This window comes from Brachyhypopomus gauderio, chromosome 3, assembly GCF_052324685.1.
Source record: "Brachyhypopomus gauderio isolate BG-103 chromosome 3, BGAUD_0.2, whole genome shotgun sequence".
Taxonomy (NCBI): Eukaryota; Metazoa; Chordata; class Actinopteri; order Gymnotiformes; family Hypopomidae; genus Brachyhypopomus; species Brachyhypopomus gauderio.
The window spans coordinates 39,795,696-39,822,152 of record NC_135213.1 but is presented as its reverse complement, the minus strand read 5'-3'; the positions used below and the strand labels follow the sequence as shown (position 1 = coordinate 39,822,152).

Genomic DNA, 26,457 nt, shown 5'->3' with positions numbered 1-26,457 from the left:
TGCTGAATGCGATGTCTCACATGAGATTGTCACGCTTCCTGTGGACAGTTGAGTCACAGTCTTACAAATACCACCCAGAAGGAAAACTGCTGTCTTTACACTCTTGAGCAATAAAACATATAATTACTCTCATGAATGAATGAGCTCATCACTTAATCTGATGACACCTTAATCTATATCAGATACCTCAAAGGCTTCTTTGTAATAGGTCATTCTTGGTAATTAGATATAGAATGTATATTGTACATGTGAAATGTGCCATATTTGTCAATTGTGATTTTTTTCACCGCAATCAAAATTTTTCCTCCGTATTTACCCATCAGTGCAATTAGAACACACACAAACACACACACTAGTGATTACTAGGGGGCTGTGGATCACACGTGCCCAGAGCGGTGGGCAGCCCTAGCCCGGCGCCCGGGGAGCAGTTGGGGTTAGGTGCCTTGCTCAAGTATATTGTGTGCAGTCACCCTCTGTGTATTTACAACACACTTGCACCCCAGTCATGTCTACAAATGTCTACAATATTAAATAAATCCTCAATCAAACCACTTTTCATTGGGTACATAGAAGAAGAACATGTGATTTGCATTCAGTATCAAATACATGTGAAGCTCCTGCCAGTTTCTATTTTGAAACTCTTACTACAAAGTATGACTTTAAAAAATAGGGCTAGTATTCACATGACATTTTAGAAACGTGCTGATTTACGGCATGGTTCTGTCGATTCCAAAAACTGATCACAGCCTATTAAAGTCACGTTCTGAGATCTCCAGTGGGCCTGTCACACAAATAGAGGACAGAGAACTCTCAAAAAGCAATGTCTGGCAGTCAAACCAACAAGCAATATTAAATAACATGTTACATCATTCAGTAGCCATTTGATAAGTCGTTGGCTGAAACTGCAAATTACCATGTTGAATTTGATCTTTAATATTTTGATCAAGAGTGCATATTATATCCATTAAAGTGGAATAAATGTACCTTGGGTACTAGATTGTTATTATGTTTAGATTATTTTATTATTGTTATGTGCTGTATTAGATATGTGACTGAGGCTTTATTCCCAATAACAGCAAAGCTGTCTCTCTGTTAACTTGGGCTTCCACTTCTCTTATGCCCAAATGCTGTTGTTTTGACAGATAAATAATCTTGTCACGAACACACACTATTTCTCATGTCTCAGGGGACAGCCAGTTCTTTCTTTCCCAACAACCATCCCATCTCTCTTTCCTCTCTTCTCTCTTTCCTCTCTTCTCTTCTTGCTCTGTCTCTCTCTTTCTTGCTCTCTCTTCATTTGCTCTCTTCGCAGGTGCAGCCAAAAATTTTATATGTAAATTAAATCTTGAGAAAACAGTCCTGTTTTGAGAACTTGGCACAGCTCAAACCCGCTATGCAAAACTGCCCTAGTTATTTCAGAAATGTTGCGGGAAATGATGGTACATCAAAGAAATGAGACAGTGATCAGATCCACAGATCATCCATGAGCTTAATAAGACTTTTCTCAGGAGACCAGTATTACGTGGGAGTATCTGCAGCGGTAATGTCTTCTTTCCCACTAATAGCGTTCATGAGTAAGACTACCAACTTCTTCAGTCATAGAAAGCTGCTGATCACTGTCAGTCAAGATGTTCAATACCAAATCTACCGAGATCTCCCTTTAGTCTTGTATGGTCCACAGACCCAGATGAGAATGATAAGAACAGAGATCAGACAAAAGATCTGAGACATCTACCAGATGTTTCAGTGTAATCCATGGCCCAGCAACAATAGAAAACTGACACAGGTGTGTTTCACTAAGCTCTTTCATTCCACCACACTGTGTTAAGTCTTTTTCATTTAAACATCACTTAGGCTTATCGTTTTATGTTTAGTGTTGAATAATATATAATAAATATCAATACCTAAAATGGAAATTATTGATTCCCTGTTTTGCTCATTGATTTTGTCCTTGAGAATGCCGAGGTCTTGCTATAAAGATTCTTTTCAAAGAGTCCATCCTGTTATACTGTGTTGTAGAAGATGTTCGCCCACGCCTGGAGTAGTGGCTCAGATTAACTGACCATCCAGATGTGTGATGAGATCGGCTTCAATGTGCTGTTGTTGGAATTAGTGGGTATGCCAACATGCGTCAGAATCTATTATAGCATTTAATACATTCCCTTCAGTTTGAGTCTGGACTCATTTGCAGTTTTGACATGGAAAGTTAATTATGGTGATGGCTCTCCTGTGAATACAGACTGCCAAAACAAAATTATCAATGTTTTCATATGTTTTAAATGAGGTGTCCTAAAATCTTGAGAAAATGGACTGCATGACACTAATCTCAGCACATACTGTAGTGCACATACTGTAGTGCACATACTGTAGTGCTCATACTGTAGTGCACATACTGTAGTGCTCATACTGTAGTGCACATACTGTAGTGCACATACTGTAGTGCTCATACTGTAGTGCACATACTGTAGTGCTCATACTGTAGTGCACATACGTTTCTCATCTATGACAGCTACTAATGCATAAATCTAGTGTGAATGGTTTACAGATAGAGGTACTTCAATAAGGAATTTGTGAGTGGTAAAAACGTTCTTGCCCTCACCAACTTTTCATGGGTGGGCAGCAACAGTACATCCAAACTCTGTTGTTTACAATGTAAGTGAGGTCCAAGTTTATGGACATTAATAACATGAACATGTCCGTCTACACCGATCCTAGATAACTGAGATGAGTTGCTCAGCCCTTTGTTGCCATGTAAAACAAACCTACTGAATCGGAAACTTACTGAACGCTGCCACAGCCAGGATCAGTGTGGCCACGATGGAGATCCATGATACCCACAGGGCCTTCTTCCTGTAGCTCTGAGCTTCATGAGGCTTCAGACGCATGCTGCTCTCCAACAGACCTGCGAGACGCAAATGACAAAGTCATTTGTGACAATCAGTCTTTATCCCTGAATCAAACAACATGGACATTTCAGCAATCCACTCCTCCATGACGTAGCACAGAAGATACATTCACGGAGCAGCCTGAACCCAGACAGGAAATGACATGCTTCGCCAGGATCTTAATAGGTCTGTTAAATGAACTGAACCAAATTAGCTGCTCTCCGTCAAGATTTAGTGTTAGCTAATTTGTTTGCTTCTAATAAAGAGAAAATTAGCTCCACTTGTGACCCAGGAGGTGTAATTCACAGGAGATGGTGCAGGTTAGTGAACTGTATGTGAAGTGGCTCACTGGAAGAAGAGAAAGAGGGAGAAAAAGAAAAATTTTGGATTAAAAAATAAAGAAAAATAAGTTATGACTTATAGCAAAGGTAGGCAGCCAGGTTTATTCAAGAAGGTTCCGTTTGTTAGATACATTCCCACTCCACTAAATTGAGGGGCGTTCAAGACATGCAAACCCAAACCCAAGACACGCAACTATTTAAGTCATTTTGCAGCGCAGCATAAAGCAATATAAGTATCGCCAATGTCTCTTTTGTCCTGCCACATACATTCCCAGTGATGCTTTGGCAGTCAACTCCATGTCTATAACAGAGGGAACAATGAACCCAGTCGTCCAGTGAGTTTGTAGGAACCTGTTGACCATCTATTGTCTGCTGTCCACACTAAGCCTCCACAGCCTTGGCTTTGTTCACTGGCGAATAAACGATGGTCAAGTAGCTCACAGACGCACGCTTGTCCTGCTCTGGTGAGTTTCAGTGCTCTGCAAACACGTAGCAGTCACGTGCTAACGGTGGAAAGAGTGTAATCTAATGTGGCGACAGGGCAGGAACAGAAGTAACAGACCCAGGAATGCATCCCTCCCCCCAAAAACTTCATCCCACATGATCCGACTCTTCCATTAGTATCAGGATCACATGCTGCTTCACACATATGAAATAACTTTCCCATTTTGTTTTTACCACACAACTTTCTCATACTAACAAAGCAAATTGGAAAGTCAAACACAGCTATGTGTATAACCAAGTTTAAACAGTTTTTAGAAACACTATACAAAATATCCTGGGCCAAGATTAAAGATTAAACATCCCCCCCCCCCCCCCCCCCCCACCTTGCATTCTTAACCAAGTGGAAGCTAAATAAATCCACATGACTGACCACATCTCCTTCTGATTTGAATGGGCAGGAATGAATGATTTGCTGTCACGACATTCTCCTGAAGTTCACTCGTTTTTTTAAGAGCAAGAAAAACAACAGATTTACATCAAATGTTAAGATTGATGTCTACAAGTGTTCCCCCCACCAGTTGAATGAATCAGTTGAAAGTACACTCTCAGCTGAGGGGGGGTTTTATGGCCACGACTGACATTAGGTACAGGGTGGATGTGATCTCTGTGTCACACGCCGATGGTGGAGTGTTTTCAGGTGAGATGTACTGACGCTGCCTCTCAGCTAGTGCAGCAGAGGAATACTAATGTTGACTAGAAGAGGGTGAGACGAGGTGATGTTCTAGAATCAGTAATTTCATCTGCATAAGCATGTGTTGTCACTATGAGCTAAAATGCGAAACTGACCCTAGAACAGCCCCACATCATCTTCATCATCCTCTTGATGCCCAGTAGTACATTAGTGAAGACGTCCAAATACATTAGCTGGGGTAAATGAATAATTCTAAGGCTAATATGGAAATATATATATATATATATATATGGCCTTGAATTATCTGAATAGGTAAACTGAACTCCCCGCATTCTGAGTCATAGACAAGCACTTAATGTAAGTAGCATATCAGGCCATTCTGACTACTATAATAACAGTGTAATCATAACCTGCGTATTAGTTTATAATTACATGTGATGATAAGTTAAATGACAGATCACACTACAGTGAAATGAGTGTTTAAAGAGATAGCAGTACCAAACAGCTACAGGTCAGAATTCCACGATATTCACACATTGTTAGGCTAAACTACCAGAACATTCATGGCACATACTAAAAAAGGTTAACAACAGGTCTAGACTAAAGTTTAAATAATAGTCAGTGACGTAGCGAATTTCTTCTGTAATTTAACGACCAAATATTAGTCTGTGTGTTTCTAAATCGAGATATTCCTAATGTTTGGGTAGCCCACAGCGTTGGGCTGCCCGAGTCCACCACACCAGTTCTGGTTCTGCCTTACAGCACCAGCAACACGGTGACAGTGTCGCAGTGTCTGTGGTCTACAGACCTTAGTGGTCAAGATATTAGAAACGCCACAGACAAAACCAGGTTCATCTCCACGTCTTTTGCTCAAGTTGAAGCGGTTCGTTATTCGTTAAATAACTGTCCAGTAAAACAGAAAACGCGGTTTGTTTGAAATTCAGAAAGCGCAGAAACTTGATCCCATGCACGTTTGAACATAGTCTATATCTCTGTGGACCTCTGTTCTGGTTCACTTCAATTGGGTTTATTTATCGACTTTGTGAAACGTCCTCAACACATTTTGAGTATTAGGCTACTTCACAGCAAATGCTCATTAAAGTAATCTCTGATAAATACTGCGTATATTACTCGTGGGTACCTTGTCCCTCTACGCTATCTGTGATCTTCATCTCCTGGTCCCGGTCCATATTGACAGGGTCGTCCTGGCCATCCCCTCTGGGTAGGGTCGGCTCCTGGGCAGCGGCGCACTGTCCGTTCCTCACTGCCGAGGGATCCACTATAGTCGGTTCCGGAACAGGGTAAGAGGTGGACATGTCCGTCATGTTGGAGCGTTTAGAGTAATCTCACGCCGACGTGCCAAGCGCATCCGCCATCCAGCGCTGTGATACCAGCAGCATTGAGTAACGGGTCAGAGATGCGCAGATAAACGCAATCTGCCCAGAATCAGCCACGGACCCCCACCACACCCACCGAGACGCAGCCGAACCCAACACACACTGCGCACATCACTGGGCTTGTATTTCACTTGTGGGTGCCTCCTAATGGAAGTTTCCTCTCTTAGTTTGGACTAAGTTGGAGTATATATAGCGCAATGAAGCAGTTCATACAGAATACACGTCCGTTACATTCTACATTATACTAATCACACACACACACATACACACACACACACACACACACACACACACACACACACACACACACACACACACACACGCAGACATATACACACACACACACCTCCACACACACACACACACATACACACACACACACAAACATACACACACATACACGCACACCTACACACACACACACACACACACACCCACAGACACACAAACACACACACACACACACAAACATACACACACACACGCATATGCATACACACACCTATACACACACACACGCACGCACACACACACAAACACACAGTCCAATATACTGTACTCTGACGTATTACTTGCAATTGTTGGTGGATGTTACAAAAGCCAATCTGTAACTGGTCTACAAAACGACAGCAGGTATCCATGTTGGATACTTACAGTTAGTAACCATGTAGGATACCTACAGTATCCATGTAAGCTCTCAAAGCCGTGATACGCGGTTCCTATATCTTATCTGTGCTTACAGTAAAATTTAAAAAAAAAATACAGAAAGTATTTTTCAGTATTATGTCTGAACATGCTACAATGTTCTTCAAATAGTCGTAACTAATTTTGTTGAATGAACCTACTCCCTGATTACGAAAAGAAACGAACCAACAGGGGGCGATATTGGTGCTCATGTACCCATAATTTGTATTTTCAATATCATCACTTAGGTATTCAAAAGTGACATGAGTTTTTATTACTTTAATGGCTTTTGAACAGATGTCTGCTCTTATTTTACAATTCAAGTATGCACCTGCAGAACCTTTTTTTAAAGTCACCGGCAAATATAGGGAGGTGTTTTCCTCATTATTTTCCATGACTGGTCAGTTTGACTGGCCCCCCAAAATAAGAAGAAAGTAGATTTTGATTGGTCAACACGATTAGTCTCTGTCTGGATAAGGGAGGTGCTTTAACTAAGTGCAGTGCTTTTCCTCCCTATAGCTGCATGTGCAGAGGCCCAGAACTGCAACATAACACACCCTGTGAAGGTCCTCAGTGTGTACAGCTACTTCAGAATGAAGATTGATATCCATAATCATATTTTGCCTAAGGAATGGCCTGATTTGAAAAAGGTAGGAGTGCAGAAAATAGATTAAAAAGGGAGGTATTATATAATATGAGTTTATTTGCAGAGTGAATGTAGTTGCTGTATGAATCCTAGTTTTGTGTGTGTCTACAAAACTGCAGTTCTAATGTAAACAAGTCACGATTTTCACATTTCACAGTCATATTTTGTGTTCATTTGTTTTTTTTTTTTGAAGTTCCCATTTTTTATAAACTATTCTAATAATTGCCAAACTTTAATTTTCTTCATCATTTATAACTCACAAGAAAATAACTCTCAGTAGAGGATAGACCTACATAAATACACTTAAATAATAATAAAATAACACTCATTAGAGGACAGACCTACAGTCAGTGGAAAACTAGCTAAGATTTGCTTTTTAAATCTGAGCTGTGGTAAAATATTAATCAGGACTTCGGTCTCTTTGTCAGACTGCATGAACAGACCAAACATATGGTAATGATTTCACGTGTCCTGGAGATAAACACTCAGTTTTAAAAGACAGTCTTTGGATCCATTGGCTTATTAAATAAGTATGTAAATAAGTATGTATAAATGAATATATTCATAAATATGTATGAATAAAAAAATAGTACAGGAGCACAGCTTCACTTCTGAAAATATTCATGAAGAAATCTTACCTTTGGATTCATTTTATCACTAGTGACCTTTGGATTTGACAACTTACTCTGCATTTGTAATGTGTACTGGTTCTGTCCATGTGCAGAGTGCTATACAATTAGATTCTCTTTTATTGTGCCTTATGCAGACACCCATGCCCTGAATGTAAATGTGCTGAGTTATGAATTTGGCAGATATCAAAACACTGTATGCTGTGAATAAGACAAGGACAGTTGATGTTTTGTTTGTATTGTTTTTATTTTGTTTTTGTAAAATGTATCTTGTTTGTCTAAAATGTTTATGGATAAATCAATGTACATGCACATTAGATGTAAAATGACACGTGTTACTTACTGTAAACCTCATAATGTTTGTATAATATGTTTGCACATATTTAAAGTGTTTTAGTGACTCTTATTTTTTCTAGAGGTATGGATATGACGGGTTTGTACAGCTGCACCACCATTGTAAAGTAAGTCAACATAGCCTCCACACAGCAAACAACTTTTCTCCCAGATCTCTCTCTCTCTCTATCTCTCTCTCTCTCACACACACACACACACACACACACACACACACACACACACACACACACACCCCAGAGGAAGTCAGGTTCCGATTACTTGCAGTCTATCGCCACAGAGGGTCGTCATTATTGCTTACCTGCAAGAATTCCTCTGCAGCATGTTGCAGTAAGATGATCTCCTGATGGAGGGAGACAGAAGGCTCCGTGTACAGTTGGACTGGCAGTGCAGTGGCTCTGCCCAGTGTGGGCATTGCCTGGCTTCCTGAGAGCACACACACACACACACACACACACACACACACACACACACACACACACACACACACACACATACACGGTGACCCCTGTGAAGAATGAGTAGGCTACACAGGAACTGTAAGATCTGAAGGTGGACCGCTAGCCTCAGGCCACTAGGCAGGAGATGGCAGAAGACAGGAAGAGAGACAGGAAAGTCATCCACTTACCCACAGTGCTCTTGGGGAAGAAAAGTCCTGTTCAGATCTTGGAGGACGGAAGCATTGTTTGACATGCACCTTGTTCATCTCGACAGGCTGGGTAATTATATGAGTGTTGGTTCTGTGTCACGTGAGGGAAAAGTATTAAATTCTGCTTTGCTGTTGATCTCCAGGACAGGACACCTCTGTAGAACATCTTCAGCCTTAGCACATATGCCTGAGATACTGCTACATGATGGGCTGACCTTCACGCTCAGCTTCCGGGCTGAAGATCTGGGCCTGATTAGCATTATGTGCAGATTTCCTTAGGCTGAAAGCTGCGTGTTGCTGGCAGACATTGCTGTTCAGGAAACTGGCTCAGAAAGGTGGAACTTCTGTCATCTGAGATTACAATAAGTGAACCAGAATCATCCCCACTATGGAAGGACAGTGAGAAGTGTATCAGAGAGATGGATCAGTGATCAATGAAGGTGCAGCTGCATCTCAAAATGAAAACACTTTTGTTTAAATTGATATTTGTTTGTGTCAGTATTCTCAGGTCTGTGTGTACAGTACATGTGACTGAGCCAAACTCATCTGAAACCTGTTCAGATACAAGGACAAGGAGTTCCAACATACTGTCCAACAAACACACACATTATTATCTTTTATTGGTTATATATGGTTACTTCTAATACAGTATTTTATGTCTATTTCTAACTAGTTCTAAAGTCCAGTTTGGTGCCCTCCACCGCCCTCTGGTGGTTACAAGTATAAAGTTAAACCGTAAACGTTATAGATTCTGGACACAATGTGTGTAACCCTCTGTGGGATTTGGTATAAATTGCCATGTGACATGTGACGTCAATAACACACGTCTTCTAGGGAGAGGCCAAAATGATGAAAGATGGAAAAGTGTTCCGTGTGATTCAGGAGAATTGTTGGGATGCAGAAGCGCGGATACGGGACATGGACAAGCATGGTAAAGACTCCATATTACATATATTACATAGATAATCATGGTAAAGACTCTATATTACATATATTACATAGATAATCATGGTAAAGACTCTATATTACATATATTACATAGATAATCATGGTAAAGACTCCATATTACATATATTACATAGATAAGCATGGTAAAGACTCCATATTACATATATAACATAGATAATCATGGTAAAGACTCCATATTACATATATAACATAGATAAGCATGGTAAAGACTCCATATTACATATATTACATAGATAATCATGGTAAAGACTCTATATTACATATATTACACAGATAATCATGGTAAAGACTCCATATTACATATATTACATAGATAAGCATGGTAAAGACTCCATATTACATATATAACATAGATAATCATGGTAAAGACTCCATATTACATATATTACATAGATAATCATGGTAAAGACTCCATATTACATATATTACATAGATAATCATGGTAAAGACTCCATATTACATATATTACATAGATAAGCATGGTAAAGACTCCATATAACAGGGGTGCTCATTACGTCGATCGCGATCGACCGGTAGATCGCGAAGGAAGTGTCGGTCGATCGCGAAGGAATGTGCGTAGATCGCGTCACATAAAATAGTAGTAGATGAATCGCACATCTGCACTCACGGTTGTATTTTGATTGACATTCACGGTAGCCAATCTGCAATCCACTCAACAAATTACGTTCGCCACCCCCCCACCCCCCCCCACCCCCCCCCGCTCAACATATTACGTTCGCAACCCCCCCCGCTCAACAAATTACGTTCGCCGCCACCCCCGGTAGATCTTTCTGACTTTGTCATCTTATAAGTAGCTCGCAAGCTGAAAACTGTGGGCACCCCTGCCATATAACATATATTACATAGATAAGCATGGTAAAGACTCCATATTACATATATAACATAGATAAGCATGGTAAAGACTCCATATTACATATATTACATAGATAAGCATGGTAAAGACTCCATATTACATATGTTACATAGATAAGCATGGTAAAGACTCTATATTACATATATAACATAGATAATCATGGTAAAGACTCCATATTACATATATTACATAGATAATCATGGTAAAGACTCTATATTACATATATTACATAGATAATGATGGTAAAGACTCCATATTACATATATTACATAGATAATGATGGTAAAGACTCCATATTACATATATTACATAGATAATCATGGTAAAGACTCTATATTACATATATTACATAGATAATCATGGTAAAGACTCTATATACCATATACTACATAGATAAGCATGGTAAAGACTCCATATTACATATATTACATAGATAAGCATGGTGAAGACTCAGTATTACATATATTACATAGATAAGCATGGTAAAGACTCTATATTACATATATTACATAGATAAGCATGGTAAAGACTCTATATTACATACATAAGCATGGTAAAGACTCTATATTACATATATTACATACATAAGCATGGTAAAGACTCTATATTACATATATTACATAGATAAGCATGGTAAAGACTCTATATAACATAAGCATGGTAAAGACTCTATATTACATATATTACATAGATAAGCATGGTAAAGACTCTATATTACATATATTACATAGATAAGCATGGTAAAGACTCTATTACATTTATTACATGGATAAGCATGGTAAAGACTCTATATTACATTAATTACATAGATAAGCATGGTAAAGACTCTATATTACATTAATTACATAGATAAGCATGGTAAAGACTCTATATTACATTAATTACATAGATAAGCATGGTAAAGACTATAGTACATTAATTACATAGATAAGCATGGTAAAGACTCTATTACATTTATTACATGGATAAGCATAGTAAAGACTATATTACATAGATAAGCATGGTAAAGACTCTATATTACATATATTACAAAGATAAGCATGGTAAAGACTCTATTACATTTATTACATGGATAAGCATGGTAAAGGCTCTATATTACATTTATTAAATAGATAGTGTTACTAATCATTCAATAATGCCTGGTGGTAATGTCAGTTTTTCACTTGTTAACTGTCTTCATTCAGGTGTAACAGTACAAGCCCTTTCTACAGTTCCTGTTATGTTCAGCTATTGGGTAAGAGGCACCTGTGAGTTCAGTTCTGTGCCAGCCGTCCTCTGACCAAATAGAAGCCCCATCCAATCACTGTCCATCCCTGAAAAGGCCAAGCCTGCCGACACGCTGGACCTGTGTGGGATGCTGAACGACGACTTGGCTGCAACCGTCAGGCGTCACCCCAAGCGTTTTGTGGGCCTGGGCACGCTGCCCATGCAGGCACCTGAGCTGGCCGTGCAGGAGATGAGACGATGTGTGATGGAGTTGGGCTTCTCCGGGGTGCAGATTGGCTCGCACGTGAACACATGGGACCTGAACGCACCTGAGCTTCTCCCCTTCTACGCGGTGAGTCCACCTTTGGAGTGAAAGCTTACAGCTACATCTCAAAGCCCTTTGGTAATTGCAGAAGATCTTTCCAAAGGAGATCTACCTAAGCACCTTATAGCCAAGAAAGATTTAGAAAAGATACAATTAACCAGTGTGATTTTTTCTGATGTTCAAGGAGAATGTATGAGTGGTTTTGGAGGTGTGCTATTTTATTAACTTTGCATAACTTCACACCTCATTGCAAATCCATCTTTTGTTCAAATGCACAATTGGCCAGTGAGCTGAAGGAGTCCTGTTGAATGAAATGATCAATGAGAGTAATTTGAGGAGGTTCTGTATGAGCCCAAGGCCTGTGAAAGAGAAACACTGCGCTTTAAAAAAGCAATGGCACTGAACATGAGCTACTGTAACATTAAGTTTAACCTTTAATATTTGTGGCTGGTGAGTTGTCCGTATACTTTAGTGACAAGTGTTTCTGTCTTCTGTGACAGGCTGCGGAGGAATTAAACTGTGCATTATTTGTGCATCCATGGGACATGCAGACAGATGGCAGAATGGCCAAGTACTGGTTGCCATGGCTAGTTGGTCAGTACTGAACTCGTTATGTGAGACAATGTAATTGAATGATTGCAATTATCTTAATTCTAATTAGGTTTTAAGAAGGGGGCAGAATTGTTTTCTTACTGGTCCAGATAATACAAGGTGCTGTAGTACTGAGATCAATTTAACAGTTTGAAGGAATGACCAAAGTGAAATTGGCAATAATAACTTATGAAACTCACCCCTCAAAATACCTTTCAATTACATAATTCATGGTCTCGTGTTTAATTCCCTCTAGGGATGCCCTCAGAAACGACAATGGCGATTTGCTCTATGATCTTTGGGGGTATTTTTGAGAGATATCCAAAGCTAAAGGTCTGCTTTGCTCATGGAGGTACGTTATGAAATAACAAAGAACTTGCTTGCTTCAAACTGGATTCTACTGGTAATGACTTTAATATGACTTTAAACCACTTCATATTCTTCTGTTTTAGGTGGTGCTTTTCCCTATACAGTTGGACGAATCGAGCATGGTTTTAATGTGAGGCCAGATCTGTGTGCTACAGACAACAAAATCAACCCACGTAAATATTTAGGATCCTTTTACACCGACTCTTTGGTCCACGATCCTCTTGCTCTCCAATTACTCACTGATGTAATAGGAAAGGTAGGACTGGCCGTTTATAGATACTTTATTTAGCAATTCAACGTTTTGCTAATACTAACTCAACTCTTTGCTGGTGCATGTGAAGAGGGCTAATGATTTTCTAACATGCCATGTAAGAGTAAACTCCTCCACTACTACAGGATAAGGTGATGCTGGGAACAGACTACCCATTTCCACTGGGAGAACTGGAACCAGGATCACTGATAGAGTCAATGGATGAATTTGACGACACGCTAAAGGTAACTTAATTACCTACTCCCTAAAAACTAGGGAGTTTTTCCTTGCCACTGTCGCCCTTGGCTTGCTCACTGGGGGCTAGGACTCGGCACTTGCAAAGCTGCTTTGTGACAACAACTGTTGTAAAAAGCGCTATATAAATAAAATTTGATTGATTGATTGATTGATTGAATTCACGAGGATCACGGGAACAATTCGAAAACCCATACAAGTGGTCCAAATATCCAAATGCTTGCTATGCTAATGTCAGGCTAATATGCTTGGATTGGCTTGCACCACGTTTTGTGTTGCTAAACTTGTGTTGTTGTTTTCTCTACACTTTTCCAGGATAAACTCTTGGCAGGAAATGCTCTTGAATTTTTAGGTCTTCAGAGGAAGCAGTTTGAGTGAAATGTTAGAAATTATGTTGCCCACTTCAGAATATAAAGACAAAAGTGGAATTGTGGGTACTTTGCCTTTTTAATTAAATAACTTGTTGTTCATCACTTCTGCCAGTAATTACTTTGTGAAATGAACATGTTTCTCAAAAGATGTCACATATCAAAAACAGGTGTCGGGTTTTTAATAAAGTCACAAATACATGCTTACTATATGTATTTGTGGCCCACATCACACCCTCTTCACAAATCTACAGCGTGGGCTGAGTGGCTGGCTGGGTAGCAGTCAGAGTTGGGGAAGAGGTGGTAATGTATCTGCTGTGGTTTGAATGCGGTATTAAGCTCATCAGCTTGATGACAACTGCCCATTGTCTGGCAGCATGGCTTATTGTAGCAGGTGATGTCATCCAGGCTTCTCCAGACAGCTGATTGGTCATTGGCTGAACAATCCTATTGATCAGCTTAGGCCTACTGGACTAGCTGTTGATGGTTGTTATTAATGTGCTTATTTAAAGTGCTCCATGTCTGATGGAACATGACTCTGCCTCTGCTTCTACATGCCTCTTCTTTGGGAAAACACAAGAGTTTTCCAATTATTGCACCTGATTTGAGTCCTTGTAGGAATACAAAATGTCTTTCATCACAGAAACAGATGAAAGAAGTCACAATGTCAGTGTATTCATCCAAGGTGCTGGTTGCATGGTCACACTTGAATCAGTAGTTTCCATCTCATCAATTGTGGAAGCTGACAACATTATGTGAGCATTTTAACTGACATCAAAAAGTAATAAATAATGGTGCAGTTCCAGTTTGAGAAACTTGGCTAAAACTTGGCTGAATGGTCAAGAAACTGTTTAGCGGTCTTTCCTCGACAGATATTTAAAATTGTGTTAAAAATAATCGAAGAGACATAAATAAAGATGTTATGCTAATACTGGCTTTAGCAAACTGCAGTGAACAAAACTACAGTTCCCTTCTCGAGCGTCGCTCGCCGAATGACGTACAAGCCACGCGCCCCGTCTGTACGTGCTTACGACAGCACGCTCGTACGTCGGCACGCTCTTACGACGGGCACGCTCACTGCGTCTCTGTCCGACTGCTGGAGAGCAATGGCGGCGCACCGGGGCTCGACGACGAAATGGTTCTTCACCCGGGAGCAGCTGGACGCGACGCCGTCGCGCCGAAGCGGCGTGGAGCCGGACAGGGAGCTCTCTTACCGGCAGCAGGCGGCGAATCTCATCCAGGACATGGGACAGAGGCTGAACGTGTATCCTTCCCCGCGCGCAGACCGCTCGTTAGCCCCAGCAGGCCGCGTCTCCTCCCGGCCGCGTCTACACCTCCTCCCGGTCCCGGTGTGGCGGCCGCTCGGCCCGTGTGAGGCGCGAAATCGACGCTGTCGCCGGTCGTTTCGCTCAGCCGTTCGCTCAGCCACCGCGTCTAAACTTTGAAGAGGCTAGCAGGCTAACGGCCCGTCCCCAGTGTTTTCGGACGGCGCGGTTTGTGGCTAGCTTAGCATGTAGCTTAGCATGTAGCTGTAATAACTAGCGGCGTAGTTGGCGTCGTCAGGCTGCGTTGGCCGCCTCGGTCTCTTTTATAGACGGCCAGGGTTAATTCGCTAGCTGGCGACCTTTTCATTTGAATTTGCCCTTGTAATGTAGACAGCACAGTTTTGTAGACAGCACAGTTTTGTGTTTAATTTCTCTTAACTGAGCTGGTGTGTCTGTCTGGTGTGTTTGGACACCAGAGCGCGCAGCTAAGGTCGCATCAGCTGTACTGGTTATAGTGGGACTGGTACATCAGCTGTACTGGGTTATAGTGGGACCGGTACATCAGCTGTACTGGGTTATAGTGGGACCGGTACATCAGCTGTACTGGGTTATAGTGGGACCGGTACATCAGCTGTACTGGGTTATAGTGGGACTGGTACATCAGCTGTACTGGGTTATAGTGGGACCGGTACATCAGCTGTACTGGGTTATAGTGGGACCGGTACATCAGCTGTACTGGGTTATAGTGGGACCGGTACATCAGCTGTACTGGGTTATAGTGGGACCGGTACATCAGCTGTACTGGGTTATAGTGGGACCGGTACATCAGCTGTACTGGGTTATAGTGGGACCGGTACATCAGCTGTACTGGGTTATAGTGGGACCGGTACATCAGCTGTACTGGTTATAGTGGGACCGGTACATCAGCTGTACTGGGTTATAGTGGGACCGGTACATCAGCTGTACTGGGTTATAGTGGGACCGGTGCATCAGCTGTACTGGGTTATAGTGGGACTGAAGTCGTGCACTGTAGGTGATCTATGCGACTAAACTGACATTTAGACATCTTTTACCAACAGGATATTTCCAAAATGTTACTGGCCAGGTAGCTTGCTTGCAATTGTGAAAGGACAATGATTGTATTGTATTGTATTTTGCTTTCTCTCCAAAGTAACAGTAGTAAAATAATGTTCAGTCTTTAACTCCTGCCCCAGCTCTCAACTGACGATAAATACTGCAATTGTTTACATGCATAGATTTTATATGTACCACTCATTCACCAAATTTCACAGAAATGTAAGTATTGCATCTTTAAACTGCTTTTATTTCCTTCAAATGTTTTGCACTGTTTATCTTGTCTTAGGTGATATAAATTGGCCATGTTTTTATTCCCCCCCCCTCTTCTTTCTTTACACAAGATCATCTCTCCAACCACGTTATTCCTGGCTGCAAAAGTTGAAGAGCAACCACGAAAACTTGAACATGTCATTAAAGTGGCACATGCTTGTTTAAACCCTCAAGAGCCTCCATTAGATACAAAGAGTAATGTAAGTCTGGGTAACTCTGGGTATTGTATTCTCTCCCGCGCCCACACCACATATTTAAAAATTTTTCCACATACACTCACAAATAGTGTGTTTGTGTAATTGTATGTCTTCTGGGAACCAGAACTCAAAAATTAGAAACCTGTGCAGTGTACTAAAAAGAAAAAAAAACGATTGTTGAATTAGTGGAAAGACGGTGTAGTCCAAATAAAAACTAAGACACACTGTCTTTAAACCATATTCAGCTTCTGCGGAAGCTGTCGGCCCAGCGCAGTCATGGGGCTGTGGGTTGTAGGTTATGAGGAAAGACACATTACAGCCACCGTGTAATGATTGTCTATTGAACTTTAGGCGTACCTCCAGCAAGCCCAAGAGCTGGTGATACTTGAAACCATAGTGCTGCAGACATTAGGTAAGTGTGAAACTCACAGGGGCTGAAGTATAATGGAAAAAAAAACACTGCCTTCAAGAGTGAGAGTTTCTGAGCCCTGGAATGTGCTAAAGCCCACATTCACAAAGTACTCCCATTATCTGGGCAATTGATTGAACCCTCTGTGTTCAGACTGTCATGGGTACATGGTCAATAACTCCTGTCCTCAAGTGCTGGAGGAAATTGTGAAGTCCTTTATAATCATATTATTCCTTAACCTTAACTTTGTCAGCTTATTCATTAGGTGTGAGGTCTTGCTTTAATGTTCTGTTTTCTAATGATTATCGAGCCCTAGCAAATGTTGTTTCTTTGACTGGGAACCATATATATGATGCTAATGTACTTTCTGTTTCAGGCTTTGAAATAACTATTGAACATCCTCATACTGATGTTGTGAAATGTTCCCAGCTAGTGCGAGGTAGAGACGTCATTCATCAACCCCCTTTTTCTACAGTCTCTACACCATACATGGTAGAGATAAGAATGCTGGCCATGTTTGTGTGACAAACTCTTGACAATTGAACTATGGCTAAGAATGAAATATAGTACCACGAGAGGTAACCCCTGTACTAGTAAACTACTCAGCACTCGTCAGCGTAGGGCCTAATAAATTCTCTTTTCTCTCTTTCCCCCTCTGACCCTCCACAGCAAGCAAGGATCTGGCACAGACTTCCTATTTCATGGCTACCAACAGGTTGTTATCCTGAACCTCATTTGTTGCACTGTGACTGCACACTATAGCTTCCTTTACTGCAGGTTCCCCTCACGGTGCCCAGCTCCCTCTTCGCACCGGTGGCTCCTGGGACGCCTCTCCCTCTCTGTGCCCCCACCCCGACGCCGGGCCGGGCCAGGGGAGCGGGGCTCGGGCGGTACCGGTCCCCGGTTGCGGTGCGGTGTATTGTACGAGGGATCATTGCTGGCGCAGAGGGGTTGAATGCACAAGGCGAAGTGTAGTGGTGCGCTTGAACCTCACGTTTGCTTGGTTACAGAAGTGCATTTGTCTAAAAAAAGACACTTTGGTAGCCTGAATAGCAGCTAAAGATTACACAGATGTAAACATTACATAGAAGTACTCGAGGTAAGTGCCTAGACCCCTTTATTTTGTTTTTTTTATTAAAAAATACTTTTTAAATGTTAAAAGTTGATGATAATCCTGATGTTTACTTATATGTTCTTAGCTGTTTTCCCAGATAAAAGTATCATTAGTCAGCTGAGGGTTGATCTTGAACCTTTTAAGGACCTGTTGTACAAATGATAGCGTAGAAGTTAATAAATAAGACAACTGAAAACTTAGTAATACATATTCAATTGCTGTTGGATTTTGATGGAATTTACTACAAGAAGTTAAAGATGAATAAAGTATATTAGGGACCGGATAAAGTGAAAAGGTCCTTAAAAGGTTAGTCATCGTGCTTCCTCTGTGTTTCACAGGGAACGTATGATTTGTTATTCAGGCTTGCCCTCATATTTCTAGGCTACATGTAGTCATGGACACAGTTGTGTTACTTTGAAATCACGCAATGTTTGGATGCGAGACTTGCTGACACTGGTGTGTTCAAACAGTGTTAAATGGGGGTTTAATTATTTTCCTAATTGATTGCACCATTATTGAATTATATGGACGTTAAAAATTTCTTTTTTCCACAACAAAGGTCTGATATAAATGAGTTTAAACAGAAGGCCTTTGGATCACTGACTGTACAGACAGACTTTGGTGAAGTACTTTGACAGCTGCCTATACCAATGCAAAATTCCCACTGTGACAAACACCATAATTTAATGGTGTATCAGTGTAATTATTCAATTAATATATTTAGTTAAAGATATGAGATGAAACTTAAAGATCCATTTAAATCTGTAATTTGATTTTTGGATGGGATAATAATAACCCCGAGTTTCCTTAATTTTTAGTTTTGGTGAGAAGAACCGGGGGGGTGGGGGGGGGGGGGGGGGGGGGGTGGACAAGATGTTTTTGCAGAGAGCTCTAGTCCCTTATCCAAACATTCATGTTGTGAGGCACGTGGTTACCATCCATCTTCTACCATGGTTCTGGGTTCTTCTCAGTGTTAGTTACATTTCGAGGCACCATTTCTCATTATCTGAAGACTAATATTCTATAGTTAATATTTTACAGTTTAAAGTTTAGTGATTAACTTATTCATGTGGCAGCTGTATTATTTGTGGTAGATGTGTGGGTGGTAACTGATTGCTCTCATCCCAACTAGTCTAACCTATGACCTTTCCGTCCCTTTCAGGATGGTAATTGCATGATACTGGGACAATTTAAAGTTTCTAGAATATTGTAGAATTTGATGGTATTTTATGCTATTATTTGTTATTTAGACTTTAAGTGGCTAGCTTTGCTTGTGTAGTGTAGGAATGAAGAGTTCAGTTACCCATTACCTCATTCTTCTGTTGATTCATACAACTGATTGATCAGTGCAGTATTGATTGTGGTCATGTGATCTTAGTTTGCTCAGAAAGCATAGGCATGTGCTTCTAAGCAAAAGGAAGCCACGAACGTAGTGTCTGATTAGCTCTGATGTGTGTGTAGAGGTGTTGCTGTGGCCCATGTGTGTTGACGTCAGCTCATGATGGCCGCCCTGTCTTTGTTCCCCCTCTTCTCCACACAGCCTCCACCTCACCACCTTCTGTCTGCAGCACAAGCCCACGGTCATCGCCTGCGTCTGCATCCACCTGGCGTGCAAGTGGTCGAACTGGGAGATCCCGGTGTCCACTGATGGTAAACACTGGTGGGAGTATGTGGACAGCTCGGTCACCCTGCAGCTGCTGGATGGTCAGTCTTCTTCTTTGGAGTAACAGTGACACCTGCTGGTGATGCTTTGAGTCCAGTCTTTATGTTCTGCACACTTGTGTTGGGTTCCAGGAAAGTAACTGCAGTGTCCTTGGGTAAGATGTGTAGAGACATTTAAAAAGTGTAGTGTAGTTTTCCAGAGAAACAGGACATTTCAGAACTCTATTAGACCTCTCAGTCCTTCATTAGCTGTGCAAGCACGGAGCTTCTGAATTATTAGGAGGAACCAGATTATATATGGAACACAGTAGATGTTAAAGGGAACCCCGGCTGGTAACACTTGTAAGCCTTAATATGCTGTAATTAATCTAAATTATTAAGACATGTTGTAAAAAAATCACAAGCAGCAGATTTATTTACAAATCAACGCTTTTATTCGAAATATTTGACATATGGGCGCAGCCATGTTTTCTGACGCGCAATGCCTGCTGGGTAGATTGTCAAATGGTTGCAGCGCGTTAAACTTGACTGTGGTTGGAAGGAGTTAATGTTAGTTAGCTGAGCTACCTAAAAGAAAACCACAACACACTGTGTTGCCGTTGTATGTTATTTCCAGTCGAAAGGCAGTGGGAAGACTAATATTAGTCTTCACAGTTTTCCCAAAAATAAAAAGAGGAGTCCCGATGCGTTTGAGTCATTCAGTAGAGCCCGACTGGTGAGAGTTGACGGATGCTGTTGGTTTTAAACGTAGACTAAAACACAACGCAGTGCCCAGTTTTCCCACACAAAGTCCAAAAGCCCCAGAATGTGAATCGAGAACCGCACGAAGAAACGTGAACATAAACATGCGCTGGATTCTCTCCTGGCGTCCCGGCAACAACGTTTACCACTAACGTTTACTGCTTGTCCCTCGTTTACCGCTAACGTTTACTGCTTGTCCCTCGTTTACCGCTAACGTTTACTGCTTGTCCCTCGTTTACCGCTAACGTTTACTGCTTGTCCCTCGTTTGCGGATCCTGAACTTGAAAGTACAGCATTAGCGGTCATTGATAAATCTGACGATCTGCTAGATACGAATCAATTACAGATAGTCAAGGAGTCCGTAGGTGTACAGTGTTCTCCATCCAAGACGGATAACGCAACTCCAACAGACATGACGTTTACATCAGATGCAGCGGCCAAAAAGATTAGGGTTAATTAAATGTGAATCACAACATATTAGCCTGTCACTCAGTCTTACTATTGGAATTTAGTCACTACTAGACATGTATAAAAGAAAGCCCTTTGACCTTATATGCGACGTCAATCTTTAATAAGAGCTCGCTATTACACGTTATCAGTGTAGAAATACCGGTAAGATAAAAGTTACGGCCAGTCACTGCAACCATTTGACGTCACTACCTGCTGCGCCTGTCAGCAGTTATAAAAATGGCGACCTACGTGCAGCGGGATTTTACAGAAAATCTAATAAATCTGCTACTTTTTGTAATTTTTTACAACGTGTCTTAATAATTTAGAGTAATTACACGATATTAAGGCTTACATATGTTATCAGCCGGGGTTCCCTTTAAAAAACATAACACTCATTCTGTGGACATCTACATTTTCAAGTGTTTGTCTGCTCTTTTTCTTCACTAATTTCATTGCTGACGTAGCAACATTGGCCATGCAAACAGATATGTTATTAATTCAGTGTCCATTAGTATCAAAATGCCTTTCCAATGGACATGTCAAATCCTTAATTCTAATGGTCTGAAGATGTTCAAACCAGTCAGCAAGTTCTCTCTTTGTGTCTCCAATGTAATGCTGATTAGATCTCTTGAACGTAATGCAGTACACAACCCCTGCTGTAATGAATGTGTATGAGAATGAATGGCTACTGACAGTTCTGACTAGGGCTGCACGATTAATCGTATTTTTATCGTTATCGCGATGTGAAGTTTCACGATAAACACATCGAAAGAGCCACGATAACTCCTTGAATAACAGCAAACTCAAATTGCGTTATCCTCGTCCAGCAATAGAGGGAGCTATTCGCGCTGCAGACTATGATCACGTGACGTAAGTAGGCAAGAGGCAGAGTGAGGCAGAGTTGCCAGGTTCTCGGTTTTCACGCCAAATTGGGCTTGTTTGAAAATCCAGCCGTGGGTAAAAATTCTGGGGGCGCGGGGTGCGGTTTTTTGGGCTACTTTTGAGTTGGGCTACTGCGGAAGTTACAAGTCAACACTAAGAATCGATCGCGATATAATACATAATTTGTCTCCAGTTCACACTCGCAACACCCCCCCACCCCCCGCCGACAACTTACACTCGCAGATTTTGTGCGGAAAGCTTTTGTAGGACCTGGCAACCCTGGAGTCGGGTGAACACGCTCATCAGACACGCGATTTGGTTTAAGCCTGGTTTACACTTGATGCGGCGCGAGGGTCCGGGAGGCGAAAATAACGTAATCGCGGTGGCTTCGCCCGTGTGCAATTGCCTCGCGCGCTGTCGATTCACGAGGTCGTGCACCTCTCGAATTTTGTACGTTTGCGCGCGCCGCGTCTCGGCGCAATGAGAACAGTCATGTTTGCAGGGTTCATACACCTATACAAGGTGGAATTCAAGCACTTGTACGTCACTTTCAAGGTCCATTTCAATAATTCCCAGCACGTTATTGAATTAAATATTTATACATATACTCTAAATGATTCGAAATAATTCGCTTTTTTATCACATTATTTAATGTTATTATTTATTTAAAGTTCGCGCGCGCCGCGTCTCGGCGCAATGAGAACAGTCATGTTTGCAGGGTTCATACACCTATACAAGGTGGAATTCAAGCACTTGTATGTCACTTTTCAAGGTCCATTTCAATAATTCCCAGCACGTTATTGAATTAAATATTTATACATATACTCTAAATGATTCGAAATAATTCGCTTTTTTATCACATTATTTAATGGATATTTATTTTCAAAATGCCCAATCTTAACGTCTTCACGTTCTCTCATGTTTCGTCCTGGAATTACAAGAGGCTCGTATTTGTTAACGTAATACAAGAGAACTGTTCAGTCAGACAGATATTTGTTGTGAAACGAAGTAGTTACAATTTCAAGCCTTTTCAAATACTTTAGCCTAAATTCCAGCACTTTTCAAACCTGAAACACAAAGCAACATTAAAATTGGTCAGGTAAAAGTTCATTCCCCTGTATTTGAGGGGTGTTTTTTTTATACTACTAGGCCTAAATATCGTTTCGGACAACACTGCAAAGAATGTGACACGGCAAGATTAAACGCTTCCGCCGTTCGCGGAGGTTAACGAGGTGTGCGGAGTCGCTCACTCGTGAAAGTATAAACCTAGATTGAATCTATTGTTGAATAAACCTGCAAAATATTCGGAATTATTCTGGATTCATTACACAGTAAAAAACAAAACAAATTAACGTGCTGCTGTTCAGAGAGACACTACATTTCTGTATTTTAATCTTAATTTATCGTGGTTCACATCGATATCGGGATATCCAACAACATTATCGCACATCGCAATTCTAGTCCATATCGTGCACCCCTAGTTCTGACAGTTTAATAGCTCTGTCTCGTGTGTGTGTGTACAATAATACTGATGTGTTGCGTTTAATTCTGTAGAACTGACACATGAGTTTCTTCAGATTTTGGAGAAGACGCCTAGTAGATTGAAGAGGATTCGGAACTGGAGGGTATTGTTAAAGCACACGATTCTTTTATGGTGTGGTGGTGGTGGTATTGGTACACACGTTTATTTGAACCTTTGTTTTGGGTTTTGCCAGGCAACACAAGCGGCCAAGAAGCCTAAAGGTGACGGCCAGCCGTCGGACAGCGGCTCCTTGACAGGCACCATGATCTCCGACCAGGCCATGGTGGACGCCATTCCTGGCATGTCGGCTAACGCCACCTTCCCCAAAGCCTCCGCCTCGTTTCCCGTCACCCTGCCTGGCTCCCTTTGCCTGGACTCCGTAGTGGGCTTGCAGGGCGGCTCCTACTCCCTCGGCGTCCCCGGCGACTGGCCCCAGGACCAGGGCCAGTGCTCGGACCCGTTCTCCGCTAAGCAGCTGCCCCCCCACGCCTCGCTGCACACGCTTCGGCCAGACCGGAGCGTCGAGTTCAACCCGGTCAAACACGAACACAAGGCCAACAGCAGCAGCGGGAAGCATGCGACCCCCTCCTGTCCGCCCGCACCTGCACCTCCCGCCCAGAAGATGTCGCTGGAGAAGTACAAGGAGAAGCACGCGGCCGAGCTGGCGGCACAGAAGCGCAGACAGGAGCAGCAGCAGGGCGGAGACGTCGCCGACACGCACGCAGGCCCCGCCCAGGCCGAGCAGCGCAGACACGCCCAGCCCCACCCTTACGGGCCGCAGGGCACCGGCACCGCCCCGCCCCCCTCCACGGCGTCTCCTCTCAAGGTGAAGCTGCCCCTGCTGCCCCAGGAGAAACCCCAAGGGGACAAGAGAGACAAGGGGAGCTTGTTGAAGCTCCGCCTCCCTGTCCCCGCCCCGGGTGAGAAGGGGGCACCCAGCAGGGAGGAGCTGAAGATGAAGATCAAGGTGTCCTCCGAGCGACACAGCTCGTCCGACGAGGGCGGGGTCAAGAGCAAGCGCGCCGGCCTGCCCGTCAACAAGGAGCGGCACCGGGACCACGCGACCCCGCGGCACCTCCACGCTCACGGGCCCCCGCACACGCACGGCGGCCGGCCCGCACCCGAGACCCCCTCGCCCGCCGCAGCCCTACGCAGCCCCCCGGGGCTCGGCGGCGAGGGCCCATCCGGCACGTCACGCAAGAGGATACATGGAGACTCGGGCCACAACCACCACTCGAAAAAGAGCAAAAGCTCCCGGAGCAGCGCAGGTAGTTCCTCTCATTGTTCCTCTGTACAGCAGTGTGTGGTCTCCCAGCTCTGATCTTAACCCCCCCTCCCCCTGTCACACACCAGGTGGGCTTCGCACAGCTCCGCACCCTGGAGACACGGGGCAGGAGGCTGGCGGGGAGTGGCAGGCCTGAAGAACCGCATGGACCCCTGGTACTAATGACCTGCACACAGACCACAGAGACTCTTTTGATATGCTTGATATTCGCTGTTAAGTGCCCAAGGAATCAACTTGTAGAACCTACAGAGAAGAAAATGGGAGAGAAGCAAAAAAAATAAGTCAATAAATAAAATAAGCCTTGGGTCTCATCCTCACAAAGAAGGAAAAATGATGAATGTGAGCAAGAGATTAAGAAGAGAGAGAGAGAGAGAGAAAAACAATAATAAAATGCTTCCCGATCTTCTGATCTCTTGGCAGTTCAGTTCAGTCCTGCCCATTTCTGTATGTGTAAAATTGCTGCTTTGTCCTCCATATTTCCAAATGGAGAGAGTGTGTGTGTGTGTGTGTGTGTGAGTGAGAGAGAGAGAAGGAGAGTTGGGGCCATCCTAGTGCAAATAAGTTTCTTTAATTCTCCACAAACTAAAAGTGTTACGAATGCTGTATGGCATGACGTGTGCAATTTGTTTTCTTTTCCCTTCTTTGTAATTTAAGTGATATTTACTTAAACTGTAAGACACTGAAGAAAAAAGGCTTCTAATCTGACGCATCCCCTCTCGTTTTGCTTGGATGTGGTCATCGGTGAGGCGTGAGCAAGCTGATTTTAGATGCATAGTTCTGAACACGCTTGTGTATGAATGTGCATGTTTCAACCATCAGAGGGATGAAGTAGAACGCTGTTTACAGAACGTGGAGATAAATGTACATACATTTTTGTATGTTAAAAGCTATACCATAAATACTCAGGTTTGGAGCTGCTTGTATTACAATATATACATATATTTGGGGTGGGGGGGGGGGGGGGGGGGGGTGTGACATTTGTGAATCGCTACAAGAATCAATGGGGATTCTCACTGCAGCATTCCAGTAATGTTTTGAGAGCCTGTATTCTGCATGGCTGCCAGGAGAGGGCGCAATCCCCCTGTCATCTGGGGCAGTCCTGTCCACATCCAGTCACCTGGCATGTTGTCAGAGGCCATGCACTTTATACTTTATTATTGTTTATCATCTTTTTTTTCTTTTTTTTTTTTGGGTTTGTTTGTATTTTTAAGACCTTGAAGACGACCTTAAGCTGGATGCCAAAGGCTGTGCCTCAAAAAAAAAGGAAAAAAAACAAGTCTAGTACTCTGACGTTTACATAACCTTTGCTGTGAAGTGCATTAAAACTTTTCTTGGCTTAATGCTGTAGCCTACATGTACAAAATTGTAAATCAAATAATGTTGGATAATTACTGTTGAGGCGACTACATTTTTCCCGTCAGTGTTGAAGCAGTTGATCTAACACTGATTCTTAGGCTGTCATGTAAAAGAGATGGACATTGGCTCTGTTTCACAGGTTGGGTACTTCGGTTTTCTATGTGGGGTTTTCCAGTTTGAGGCGAATGATGGCCAACGTTCAATGTACTGACTCATTTTGTTCTTGGACACAAATGCAGTTGTTTGAGCAAGGCGAGTGCAAAACTATCACCCTGGGTCATTTGGCCCTGCCCCCTTTCATTT

At 42.3% G+C, this 26,457-nt stretch overlaps 3 protein-coding genes across 5 annotated transcripts in view; 2 read left to right on the top strand and 1 right to left on the bottom strand.

Annotated features, from left to right (window-relative positions):
* Window positions 1-6,084, bottom strand: part of tmem163a (transmembrane protein 163a) — a 47,826-nt gene extending 41,742 nt beyond the window's left edge. The window contains exons 1-2 of the mRNA XM_076998338.1: window positions 5,503-6,084; window positions 2,783-2,902 (exon numbers count right to left, since the gene is read on the bottom strand). Of these exons, the coding sequence (XP_076854453.1) occupies window positions 2,783-2,902; window positions 5,503-5,686 (304 nt within the window). The 5' untranslated portion in view covers window positions 5,687-6,084. The remainder of the gene's footprint in view (window positions 1-2,782; window positions 2,903-5,502) is intronic.
* Window positions 6,085-6,961: 877 nt separating this feature from the next.
* On the top strand, window positions 6,962-14,008 carry acmsd (aminocarboxymuconate semialdehyde decarboxylase). Its single transcript, XM_076998337.1, has 10 exons — window positions 6,962-7,092; window positions 8,134-8,178; window positions 9,552-9,648; window positions 11,745-11,794; window positions 11,882-12,118; window positions 12,592-12,685; window positions 12,939-13,034; window positions 13,135-13,307; window positions 13,448-13,546; window positions 13,872-14,008. The coding sequence occupies exons 1-10, from the start codon at window positions 7,036-7,038 to the stop codon at window positions 13,932-13,934; spliced, it is 1,011 nt and encodes a 336-aa protein (XP_076854452.1). The 5' UTR covers window positions 6,962-7,035; the 3' UTR covers window positions 13,935-14,008.
* A 907-nt stretch (window positions 14,009-14,915) lies between these two features.
* Window positions 14,916-25,755, top strand: ccnt2a (cyclin T2a). 3 transcript variants are annotated; one of them, XM_076998334.1, is made up of 10 exons: window positions 14,916-15,188; window positions 16,404-16,485; window positions 16,608-16,736; window positions 17,085-17,145; window positions 17,519-17,581; window positions 17,812-17,857; window positions 19,797-19,960; window positions 23,546-23,616; window positions 23,707-24,781; window positions 24,867-25,755. In XM_076998334.1, the coding sequence occupies exons 1-10, from the start codon at window positions 14,917-14,919 to the stop codon at window positions 24,932-24,934; spliced, it is 2,031 nt and encodes a 676-aa protein (XP_076854449.1). In that variant the 5' UTR covers window position 14,916; the 3' UTR covers window positions 24,935-25,755. The 3 variants fall into 3 exon arrangements, 2 of the variants coding, with proteins under 2 accessions (XP_076854449.1, XP_076854451.1); XR_013129697.1 differs by lacking the exons at window positions 23,546-23,616; window positions 23,707-24,781; window positions 24,867-25,755 and adding an exon at window positions 18,153-18,241 and having other exon boundaries at window positions 19,797-19,936; XM_076998336.1 differs by lacking the exons at window positions 14,916-15,188; window positions 16,404-16,485; window positions 17,085-17,145 and having other exon boundaries at window positions 16,605-16,736; window positions 24,867-25,754.
* Window positions 25,756-26,457: the final 702 nt, after the last annotated feature.